Source organism: Dama dama, chromosome 14, assembly GCF_033118175.1.
Source record: "Dama dama isolate Ldn47 chromosome 14, ASM3311817v1, whole genome shotgun sequence".
Classification (NCBI taxonomy): domain Eukaryota; kingdom Metazoa; phylum Chordata; class Mammalia; order Artiodactyla; family Cervidae; genus Dama; species Dama dama.
In genome coordinates, this window is record NC_083694.1 from 21,843,568 (window position 1) to 21,855,890 (window position 12,323).

The 12,323-nt window shown below is 42.8% G+C and overlaps 1 protein-coding gene across 6 annotated transcripts in view; it reads left to right on the forward strand.

The window, feature by feature from the left end:
* The first annotated feature begins 1,017 nt into the window (after positions 1-1,017).
* Positions 1,018-12,323, forward strand: part of MARK1 (microtubule affinity regulating kinase 1) — a 138,175-nt gene continuing 126,869 nt past the window's right edge. For 3 of the 6 annotated variants that reach the window (XM_061160067.1, XM_061160069.1, XM_061160071.1), the window contains exon 1: positions 1,113-1,268. In XM_061160067.1, the coding sequence (XP_061016050.1) occupies positions 1,218-1,268 (51 nt within the window). In that variant the 5' untranslated portion in view covers positions 1,113-1,217. Of the gene's footprint in view, positions 1,269-12,323 lie in introns of all 6 variants that reach the window. The other 3 variants (XM_061160068.1, XM_061160070.1, XM_061160072.1) reach the window with 2 other exon arrangements.

The window sequence follows — 12,323 nt, forward strand, 5'->3', positions numbered from 1 at the left end:
TTTTATGCCCTCTCCCCAACTATGAGGGTGACCTGAACCCAACGGCTTCCCGGGAGAGGGGGACCGAGAGAGCTCGGGGGAGGACAGAAACTGAGAAAGCTGGGGAACGGCGAAGGAGGCGATGAATTTAAGAATAGGAAAAGTCCCGAGATAGCAGATAGGATCCAGCGTAGGATCGTACCGATTCTTCCTCCCTACCCCCATGAAACGGACAAAAAAGGACCACTCAATTGCATCAGCGCCCTCTCACCTCCCCACCGCCTCCCCGCCCCGGCAAAACCCAAACACTAATCAAAAATTAAATCCACCAGAAGCTCTGAGAGACTACCGTACTCCGCGGGTGGGGGCGAGAAACAAAAATAAACACGGGGACAGACGGGCGCTGGAGCGCGGAAGGAGGAGGAGGAGGCGGCCCCGCATCCCTAATGAGGGAATGAATGGAGAGGCCCCCCTCGGCTGGCGCCCGCCCACCCGGCGGCGGCCGCCAAGTGCCTCTGGGCGCAGCGTGCCGCGCCCGCCGCTCCTCGCGCAGCCGGCTCGGGCCGCTCCTCCCGGTTCAGGCGCGGCGGCGGCGGCGGCGGAGACCGCGCGGGACTCTGAGTCTGGGCTGGCGCGCCGGGGGCGCGGGGGCGCCGCCGCACTGGGCCCCGGGCGCGTGGCTGCGGCTCGGCCGGGCGGCGCCGCTCACCTGAGGCGGGGCGTGGGGGCGCGGCGCGGGCGGTGCTGTCAGGGCCGCGGCTCCCGGCTCCCGGCTGCGCTCGGCGGGACGAGCCAGGCAGTGATTTGCGGCGCCGCTTCGCCTTCGGCCATGGCCCGGAGAGCCTAGCGGGGCCCGGACACCGCCCCCCCCACCGCCCCTCTCCGGCTCCAGCCCCGCCTCCCAGCCTCGGCGTCGCGTCCCGCCGGCCTCGCCGCCCGGCCCGCGCCGGGCAACCGCCCTCGCCCGGAGCCCTCCCTCGGCCCGGCCCGCGTCCCCCCGGCGGCGCCGCCGCGGGAAGCGGCTCCCCCTCCTCTTCCTCCGCGTCCTCTGTCCCCCCCGTTCCCCCGCCGCGGCCGCTTGTTGCACCGCCCGCGGCCTGCGGGAGCCGCTCTTCGCGGCCCGGCCCCGGCTTCGCGCAAAGCGGCCGCAACCCCTGCCTCTCGCCCCCGGGGCCCGCAGCAAGCCCGGGCCCTGCCCGGCCCGCGAGACCCCGGCCCGACCCCGCCGCCCGCACAAAATGTCGGCCCGGACGCCATTGCCGACGGTGAACGAGCGGGACACGGAGAACGTGAGTAGCCGGAGCCTCCCCGGCAGCGGTGGGGCCGGACGCTGCCCCCCGACCGCCGCTTCACCTTCCGCGTGGGCCGCCCGGGGTCCCCAGGGCGACCCCCCGCCGCAGGGTCTCCTCCCGGAGCCCGGCGTGATCCTCGCCCCCAGGCTCAGCCCCTGTCCTCCTTTCCAGCCCCATTTCGCTGCTTTCCTCTGAAGGGTGAGGGTTGGGGGGCGCCGTCGGTGGCGCCCTCCCCGCGGAGGTGTCCTCCGGGAGAAGGATGGGGGTGATGGAGGGCAGAGAGGCACAAGGAGATGGCAGAGTGGGCATCCCGGAGGTTTTTATTTCCACTCGGCATTCCGTATTCCCCACCCGAATGTTTGCTCTATGATCACAGACGAGCCGGCCGACTGCCTCTTCTTCCCCTTGCTTTTCTGGCTCTTTCGGTCCTTTGCACCCCACCCCCCTGCATTGCCCCATGACTTTGCTTTTTATCACATTAGGTCCACAGTTTGGTCTTGGGCACCAAAGGGGGACGGTCGGGGATGGAAGGGACGAGAAGAGGACTAGAGACGGGTGTGTGTGTGTGTGTGTGTGTGTGTTGGGGTGTGAGTTTACACTGCTGTGTGATACTCTTCCATAGAAATGAGTGGAAGAATTTCATCACCCGTTTCTGTGGTTCCAGGGTGACAGCAAAATGTTTAAAAGCCCAGTGAAGCCAACGGCTTTTGCTTCTCTTCCTCAAGTCAGTGGTAATAATTCAGGGCAGGTTTTACTTTAAATACCTCTCCTCCTCCTCGGAGTGTCACAAGGTGCATTTCTTTGAAGGAAGGATTTTCTGTGTCTTTGATCAAATTGCCCTCAGGAGTTTTCATCTCGCTGCCGGTGTCCCCTGTGTTTAAACTTCTGAAAACCAAAAGAGCCAAATCAGTTGTTATTTCCATGTTCTGAAAAGTACAATTGTGTGTGAATGCATGAGTTTCTTTGTGGCAAAGGGTTTAAAAAAAAAATTTTTTTTTTTTAAAGTCCTCATGACCTGTAAAGAGGGCCTTGGCTGATTTTTCTGACCGGTTTTGAGTACCCCTTAGAGGGGTACTGAGTTTTGGTCTGCTGTCCAGTCTCTGTCAAGTCAACTCCTTGACTCTCCAGCTCTTGGTTGGAGAGTCTTCCAAGGGTTGGTACAATAAAATAATGAAGGGCTTTGGCATTCTTAGACAAAAGATACAAGACAGAAGACACACAACTCACCGCCAAAGTGTTGGAGGGAGGTATATAAACAGTTTCTTTAATCTTGGAGCATAGAGGAACGTAGAAACTTGATAGAAGGGAGACGAAATTCTGGTGAGAGACTGTCGAAGGTCCAAGAAATTTCAGAGTATGCTTATGTGCTGTTTAGTGTCCTGCATTTCACATGGTAAAGATACAGTGCAAGGCTGCTGACACCATAAATTATAACTTAGTTTACAACATAACTGTTTTTTAAAAGCCTGTTTTTAAAAATATAATTGATACATAATTTTGGTTGAGAGATTGAAGAAGATGACGGGAAAAGACGCAAAATTGGGTTAAAGCTGATTTTAAAGCCAAGGTGGTACAGGATTTTCCTAATAAAAAATCTTCAAAAAACGGTGTCATTCAGTATGAATGAAAAGTAGGCAAATGATGACCTTTGCTTTTATGAGCAAAACACTGCGTTTTTAACCTAAGAAAGGTGGAAAAATACATTGTTCTTATTTTCTTTTGGATTGTGAGTAGTACGGCTTTTTCCACAGTCTGATGTCTGCTTTATACAGACATGAGATAGCATTATACAAATATCTATCAGGGAATAGTACAAAATGCAGCATCACATGTAAACCAGGAAGAAGGGGGGAGTTCAGTTAAGCAATAGCAGTGTACTACATTTTGCTTCTGAAAATGAATATGCTATGTAAACTCACCTGCTCTGTTTCTGGACATGGTTTTTCTAAGTTGCTTTTATGATCTTGTCCCTTGTTGTTGGTTCTGTCGTGCATAACTATACTCTCTTAGGCTGTCTTTACCCACATCCTGATATTCTCCTGATTGCTATGAAAAGTATCTGTTGTACTATAGCTGTTAATTTATCAGCAAGTATGCACTCAGTTCTGTTTTTGAGCTACAAGGGATGCCGAGGTAGTATTAACATTTAAGACAAGGCCTCTCCCCTCAAGGAACTTAAGAAGGAAGGTAAATAGAGTCTCAAAGAAATAGTGTACAGTAGAAAGCTGTGTATAAATATGGCTGAATTGTTTTATAGGTGCTATAGGTTTTTAATTAGAGGGATCACCAGTGATGGCTATTGAATCACCATTCGTGTCTCTATTCTCTGGTTGGTAGTAAATGTCATTACTCATTCTTGCTTACTTCTCATCGGTGAGATAAAGCAACAAATCTACTTGTTAGCTAATATACAAAGACCAGTATGGTAATCAAAATGAACATTTGTTTGTAGCTGTTCTCAGTGAAATTGACATTTAAAAAAAAATGATTGTGAAAAATTTACATTCGCGTGACTATCAAATGCTGGTAAGCCTTTTGGAATATTAAGGATATAACTAAACACCTTTTATGATTGCTAAAAATGATTTAAACAAAATAATTAAAGAACCTTTGAATTTTACTGTCATTTGCACTTGTTATAAACATTTTAGTGATACATGAATGGATTTGGTATCTTTGGATTTGGAAATATCTACCCTTCACTAATATATATTGAGGGTATATAAGTAAACAATATTATATATAAAACAATTCAGAAGACTGATGTTACAGCACTGTAACATTAGTAGTAAATATTCTCCTCTTTACTACTAGTGTATAGTAGAATGAGAAAGAATTGCTTTTCTTTGAGAACATTCTGTGTGTTTTTTCAAAAGTATTTTCTTAGATGAAGGGTTTTTGTGTGCGTTTTTAATAGGCCTCAAATGGCTAAATACAATAGAACAACCGATGATTAACTTTATAGGCAATGAATACTTCCTAGTGAGGTAGAAAACATATGTTGGGTATCGTAGAATTAATTTATGCAAAATGTGTTTGATTTTAGGTTGTAAATAAGTCCAGAAAGAGAATGGGTATTTGAATGGATATTTCCTTATTTTACTTCTGTTAGATTATACTTGGATAATTCCAGCATGGATATAGAGAATATATTGCCATTACCCTTTTGTGCTTGTAAATAAAAGTTTTTTTTTCATGTTTTAGGAAATAATTTTTCTACACAAATTTTCTAAACAATTTTCCTGAAATATGTTTTAGGAAACAATTTTTTCTCATCTTTTAGGAAAACTAATTTTGCTAATTACTATGGATCCAAAGTGTCCCAGCTAGCTTTCTGTGGTGAAATTTTGATCAGTACAAAGGAAATTGACTTGATTCCGTCTTAGGATCTTGTAAAATGGACTTTGGATAAATTTGTCTTGAAACTTTTAATAACAAAACTCTTGATGATGATTCTTTTCAAAAATCCGAAATCCACTATGGTGATCGTGATGGTACTACTAAGGTGGACGTCAATAGTTTGCCTCATGGGAACAATTGTTAATTATGTGAAAAGGCAGGAGAGAAGTATGCTTTTGCCACTACTGTTGGGTTTTATCAGTACCATGTGCATACATCACGTGTCACGGGACCTATCATATTGCCTTCTAATTGCTAATTTACTTTGTCTCCTTTGTTCTGTACCGCCAGTGCCAGCACAATGACTGGCAGTAATATATAAGCGAGCCGTCGTATAATATTTCCCGTTTGAATTTTTTCCTTTGTCATCAAAATATATTAGTAACACTGGGAAGGGAACATATTACAAAGCCCTCAGAGAGTGCAGTGACCTGCCCAAGGTCATAACCAGTCTCTGATGTCTTCTACCATTGCTGCGCTCATGCTATTGCTTCTTCAGGTTTTTGTTTTGTTTCTGTCTCAGAGATTTTAAAAGAACATTCATGATGATATGAGATAATTAGAGGAAGAACAGAGTCTGCCATGCTCATCTGATTCCTGAACCTTTGCTCAAAGAAACCTTTGTTGTTTTCCCCTTGTCCCAAAGTTTCTTTAAGAAGACTTTTGAAATGATTGTAGCCAACATTGCTGTCTGCTGTAACTGAACATCTGTGTATGTATAGTACATACCATTGGTTTCCAGAGTGGGTATGTAGGACCATCCATTGTGGGAAAAAAAATGTCTTTGCCTTCTATCATCTTCCTTCTGACCTCAATGCTATTATTAACTCTCCTCCTCCTCTCCCTCCCCTCCTCCTCTAAATCTTAGGTGGTTTAGAATCAGCCACATATTTTAAAATTACTATTCTTTTGCCATTTCTTTTCCATCTCAGGTTTTCCTTTGGAGGTCATTTTCCCTTTTGTTTATAGATATCTTTTGGTGATAATTGTCATAAACCTTTTTTTAATATAAAAATATATTTAGCCCTTTTCTTGAAAGGTAGCCTTGCTCAGTCTCCAATTCTGAGTTGCTTTTCCATTGTCTTCTTATTACCATTGCTTCTGTTCAGAAGTCATCTGCCAGTATGTTGGTGTCTTTTCTCTCTCCCTCTTTTTTTAAGATTCTCTCTTTTTCTTGAGTGTCATACTTTCACTATGGTGTATTTAAGTATAGATTTCTTTTCTTCCTGTTTGTATCTCCTGTCTTTGAATTCCTATTTTTTTAATTAAAAGCTAGGATACTATTAACTATTATTTTTTTGAACATGGCCTTGCTTCTGGTTTCTTTAGAATTTTGTTTTGGTACTCTGATTAGATTATGTTGGACCTTAACTCTTCCATGTCTTAACTTCTTTTTATTTTTTAAATTGAAATATAGTTGATTTATAATATTGTGTTAGATTCAGGTGTATACCAAAGTGATTCAGTTATATATGTATGTGCATATATGATGCATACACATATATATTTTCCAGATTCTTTTACATGATAGGTTACTACAAGATATTGAATATAGTTTCCTGTGCTATATAGTAAGTCCTTGTTTGTCTGTTTTGTATATAGCAGTATGTATCTGTTAGTCCCAGACTCCTAATTTATCTCTCCCTTCCCCGCTTTCTCCTTTGGTGACTATAAGTTTGTTTTCTGTGTCTGTGAGTCTATTTCTGTTTTGTAATAAGTTTGCTTAGATCATTTTTTTAGATTCCACATATAAATGATACCGTATGATACTTGTCTTTCTCTGCCTTCTTCACTTGGTGTGATAATCTCTAGGTTCATCCATGTTGCTGCTGCAAATGGCATTATTTTATTCTTCTTTTATGCCTGAGTAATGTTCCATTGTGCATATATACTCCATCTTCTCTAGCCATTCATTTGTTGATTGCTGTTTAGGTTTTCTTCCATATCTTGGCTGTTGTAAATAGTGCTGCTGTGAAAATTGGGCTGCATGTATCTTTTTGAATTAAAGTTTGCATCTTCTTTGGATGTATGCCAAAGAGTGGGATTGCTGGATCATGTGGTAACTCTAGTTTTAGTTTTTTTCCTGTAGTTAATCTTTATTGAAGTATAATTACCTTACAATGTTGTGTTATTAATAGTTTTTGCTATACAGCAGGGTAAATCAGCTATACATATATATCTTCTCTTTTTTGGATTTCCTTCCCATTTAGGTCATCACAGAGCACTGAGTAGAGTTCCCTGAGCTATATGGTAGATTCTCACTAGTTATCAGTTTTATACATAGTGTGTGTGTGTATATATATACACACACATAGATATATACACGTCAAACCCAACCTAGAAGTTCATACCACTCCCCATCCCTGCCTTGGTAGCCATGTTTGTTCTTTACATCAGTGTCTCTATTTCTGCTTTGCAAATAAGTTCCTCTGTATCATTTTTCTAGATTCCATATGCAAGTGATAGTATATGGTTTTGTTTTTCTGATTTACTTCATTCTGTATGACAGTCTCTAGGTCCATCCATGTCTCTGCAAATGGCACAATTTCATTCCATTTTATGACTGAGTAATATTTCATTGTATACATGTACCACATCTTCTTTATCCATTTCTGTATTGATGGATATTTAGGTTGCTTCCATATCCTAGCTGTTGTTAATAGTGCTGCAGTGAAAAGTGAGGTGCATGTATCTTTTCAGATTATAGTTTTCTGTGGATATGTGCCCAGGAGTGGGATTGCTGAATCATCAGTCAGTCAGTTCAGTCGCTCAGTCATGTCTGACTCTTTGCGACCCCATGGACCGCAACACGCCAGGCTTCCCTGTCCATCACCAACTCCTGGAGTCCACCCAAACTCATGTCCATTGAGTTGGTGATGCCGTCCAACCATTTTATCCTTTGTCATCCCCTTCTTCTCCCACCCTCCATCTTTCCCAGCATCTGGGTCTTTTCAAATGAGTCAGCTCTTCGCATCAGGTGGCCAAAGTATTGGAGTTTCAGCTTCAGCATCAGTCCTTCCAGTGAACACTCAGGACTGATTTCCCTCAGAATGGACTGGTTGGACCTCCTTGCAGTCCAAGGGACTCTCAAGAGTCTTCTCCAACACCACAGTTCAAGAGCATTAATTCTTCAGCGCTCAGCTTTCTTTATAATCCAACTCTCACATCCATACATGACCACTGGAAAAACCATAGCCTTGACTAGACGGACCTTTGTTGACAAAGTGATGTCTCTGCTTTTTAATATGCTGTCTAGGTTCGTCATAACCTTCCTTCCAAGGAGTAAACGTCTTTTAATTTCATGGCTGCAGTCACCTTTTGCAGTGATTTGGAGCATATGATATTCTTTTTAGTTTTTTTTAAGAATCTTCATACTGTTCTCCATACTGGTTCTACCGATTTATATTCCTTTTAAATCACAGTTTCAGTTTCATTACTTGTGATTGATTTGTTCATGTTTCTGTATCTTCCTGGTTCCATCTTGGAAAGCTGTACCTTCCTAAAAAATGTGTTCGTTTCTTCTAGGTTCTCCATTTTGTTGGCGTGTAGCTGTCTTTAGCAGTCTCTCACGTTCCTTTGTATTTCTGTGGTGTCAGATGTAATGTTTCCATTTTCATTTCTAATTTGATGGATTTGTGTCCTCTCCCTTTTTTTCTCGATGAGTCTAGCTAAAGGTTTATCAACTTTTTTATCTTCTCAAAGAACCAGATTTTAGTGTCACGGATCTTTTCTGTTGTTTTCTTTGTGTCTCATTTATTTCTACTCTTTTCTTTATGATTTCTTTCTTTCTACTAACTCTGGGCTTTGTTCTTTCTCTAGTTGCTTTTAGTGTAAGGTTAGGTTGCTTATTTGAGATTTTTATTGTTTTCTGAGATGCTTTATTTCCTTTTGATTTCTTCAGTGATCTGTTGGTTGTTTAGTAGCATATTGTTAGCCTCCACTGTTTGTGTTTTTTGCAGTTTTTTTCCCTCATAGTTGATTTCCAGTCTCATAATGTGGTCGGAAAAGATGCTTGATAGAATTTCAGTTTTCTTAAATTTACCAAGGCTTGTTTTGTAGCCTAACATGTGATCTGCTTTTGGATGGAATGCTCTCCCTATACCAAGTAAGTACATCTGGTCTGTTGTGTCATTTAAAGCCAATGTTGCCTTATTGATTTTCTATCTAGATGATCTATCCATTAATGTCAGTGGAGTTTTAAAGTCCCCTACTATTATTATGTTACAGTTGATTTCTCCCTTTGTGTCATTTAATATTTGCTCAAAATATTTAGGTTCTCCTATGTTGAGTGCATGTATATTTACAACGACTATATCTTCATATTGGATTGACCCCTGATCATTGTGTAGTGTCCTTTGTCTCTTATAATAGTCTCTATTTTAAAGTCTAGTTTGTCTGATGTAAGCATTGCTACCCTAGCTTTCTTTAAATTTCCATTTACATGGAATACCTTTTTACATCCTTTCATTTTCATTCTGTGAGTGTCTTTATATCTGAAGTGAGTCTCTTACAGACAGCATATAAACAGGTCTTGTTTTTGTTTCCATTTAGCTATTCTGTTTTGATTGGAACATTTAGTCCATTTAAATTTAAGACAGTTATTGATGTGTATGTTTTTACTGCCATTTTGTCACTTGTTTTGGGTTGTTTTTATAGCTCTTTCCCTCACTGTCTTTTCTTTTTGTGATTTGATGACTATCTTTAGTGTTATGTTTAGTTTTTTTTTTTCTTTTTTGTGTGTATATCTATTAAAAATTTTTGGTTTGTGGTTACCATGAGGTTTTCATGTATCTTAGATGAAAACACACACACACACACACACACACACACACACACACACGATTGTTTTAATTTGCTCGTCTCTTAATTGTAAATGCAGTTTTAAAAACTCTGTCTTTGTACTCCTTCCCTCAAAGGTACTGTTTCTGATATCATAATGTATATCTATAGTTATTTTCTGTATCCCTTAACTTCTTATTGTGGATACAGATGGTTTTACTGCTTTCATACTTTAAACTTCCTACTAGCTTTGTGTGTGGATGATTTCCAACCTTTATATTTGCCTCTACTGATGAGCTTTTTCATTTTTGTGATTTTCATGTTTCTAGTTGTGGCCTTTTCTTGCCTGGAGAAATTCCTTTAACATTTGTTGAAAAGGTGGTTTGGTCATGCTAAACTCTTAGCTTTTGCTTATCTGTGAAGCTTTTAATCTTGCCATCAAATCTGAAAAAGAGCCTTGTTGGGTAGAGTATTTTTGGTTGTGGGCTTTTCCTTTTCATTACTTTAAATATATTGTGTCACTCCCTTCTGGCTGCAGGGTTTCTGCTGAGAAGTCAGCTGATAGCTTTATGGGAGTTCCCTTGTATATTGTTTGTTGCTTTTCCCTTGTCGCTTTAATACTCTTTTTCTTTAATTTTTGTCATTTTAACTACTATGCATCTTTGTGTGTTCTTCTTTGGGTTAATCCCTGTGAAACTCTGTGTGTGCCTTGTGGACTTGGGTGTATGTTTCTTTTCCAAGGTTAGCAAAGTTTTCAGCGATGCTGTTTTTGGATAAATTCTCTGCTCCTTTCTCTCTTCTCTTCTGGGGCCCCTATAATGTGAATATTAGTGTGCTTGATGTTGTCCCGGAAGTCCCTTGAACTATCCTCATTTCTTTTCGTTCTTTTTACTTTTTTTCTCTTCAGCATCAGTGATTTCTCCTACTTTGTCTTATAGCTCTCTAATCTGCTCCTCTGTATCATTTAGTTTACTGTTGATTCTGTTTACTGTATTTTTCATTTCTGTTATTGTGTTTTTCATTGCTGTTTGGTTGTTCTTTATGTTTTATAACTCTTTGTTAAAAACTTCTAACTTCTCTCTGTACATCCATTCTTTCCTGAGTTCTCTGATCATTTTTATGATCACTATCCTGAACACCTTCTTGGGTAGATTACTTACCTCTAATTCACTTAGTAGTTCTTCTGGTTTTGTCTTGTTCTTTTGTTAAGAGTTTTATCTCATTCCTCTGTCACCACATTTTGCCTAAGTTATGTTTTATATTTTTTATATCTGGTAGGTTGGCTACATATTTCAGTCTTGGAGAAGTGGCCTTTTGTTGAAGACATCCTGTGTGTCCCAGGAATGAAGTCCTCATCACCTAAGCTGTGTGCTCTAGGAGTTCCTCCTCTGAGGGCTGCATGGATCTTCTGTTGTTGTGGGCTGTGTGGGCAGTCTCATGGGGTTGGTTGGCTCCCAGCCCAGTAGTTTGCTAGGCCCTGCTTCGTAGAAAGGCTGCTGGCTGCAGGTTAGTGGCACTGTCGTGAAGTGGCTGTTTGTGGAATCCCTAGGTTCCCCAGAGCTTTTACTGGCTCATTGCTGGACAGAGTCATAAGCCAGAAGATTCTGGGGCTGTTGCTTGCCCACTGGTGGGTGAAGCCAGGTCCTGGGATTGATGCTGGACTGCTGGCAGACAGCATTGGACCCTGGAGTCTGGTTGCAGAGGCCTAGGGATCCCAGAGGTGGTGTCTGGTTGAGGGTCTGATTCCTGACTGAGTTAGATATGAGGTCAGGATGTCCTGAACTTGGCCCATTAGTGGGCAGGGCAGTGGTCCAACTGGTCAGGGTCTGGACTGCTGTGGGCAGGCTGGACCTATAGGCTATTGGATTATGGTTTTCTTACATCTAGTGTCTGCCTCCTGGTTGGTGAGGCTGCTCCAGAGGCTAAAGCAGGCTTCCTGGAAGTCAGGGGAGTTAGGATGTGAGATTCTGGAGCTGGTGGGTAGATCTGGATCCTGGGTCCTCGGGTGGACAGGGCCATGTCTTGAGGTGTGCTTATAGCTGTTGTGGGCTCAGGAGGTCTCTTTAGTAGTCTGTCTCCTATTGAGTGGGGCTGTGTTCCTCGCCAGTTAGTTACTTAGAGGCCTCCTGGCACTGGTGCCTACAGGCTGTTGGGAGTGGGGGCAAGCCTTGGTACTCATGAGTTAGAGGGAGGATCTTACAATGGCACCTGCCAGCACAAGCATTCATGAGGTAAAAGCCATCACTCGTGTGAGCTGCAGCTACCCCCTGCCTCTCTGGGAGACTCTCCTAGGTCAGCAAGTAGGTCTAGTCCAGGCTTCTATCAAATAACTGCTTTTGTCCTGGGTCCTGAAGCGTGTGAACTTTAGTCTGTGCCGTTTAATGGTGAATTCTCTACTTCCCCCAGTCCTGTGGGGCTCCCGAAATTATGCCCTGCTGACCTTCAAAGCCAAATTCTCTGGGGGCTTGTCTTGGTTTGAGACCTGGGGCTGGGAGCATGTGACACAGGCCTCTAACTCCTGTGGAAGAACTTCTGCAATGATTCTCACTTGTGGGTCACCCATCTGGGAATATGGGACTTAACTAGGTTTCGCGTCCACAGACCCTGCCTGTCTTGTTGCGTTTCCTCCTTTATGCCTTCAGTTGTAGGTGTCCTGGTGGGTTTCTGATCTTTCTCAGTGATGGTGGTTGTGCAGTTCATTGTGATCTCGGTGTGTTCTTAAGATGAGTAGAGCTTAGGGTCTTTCTACTCTGCCGTCTTGGCCCAACTGAACTCATGCAGTATTATTCATTCTGTGACTAATTTAGAATAGTGTCCTCCAAGTGCATTCATGTTGTAGCATATGACAGAATTCCCTTCCTTTTTATGGTCGAA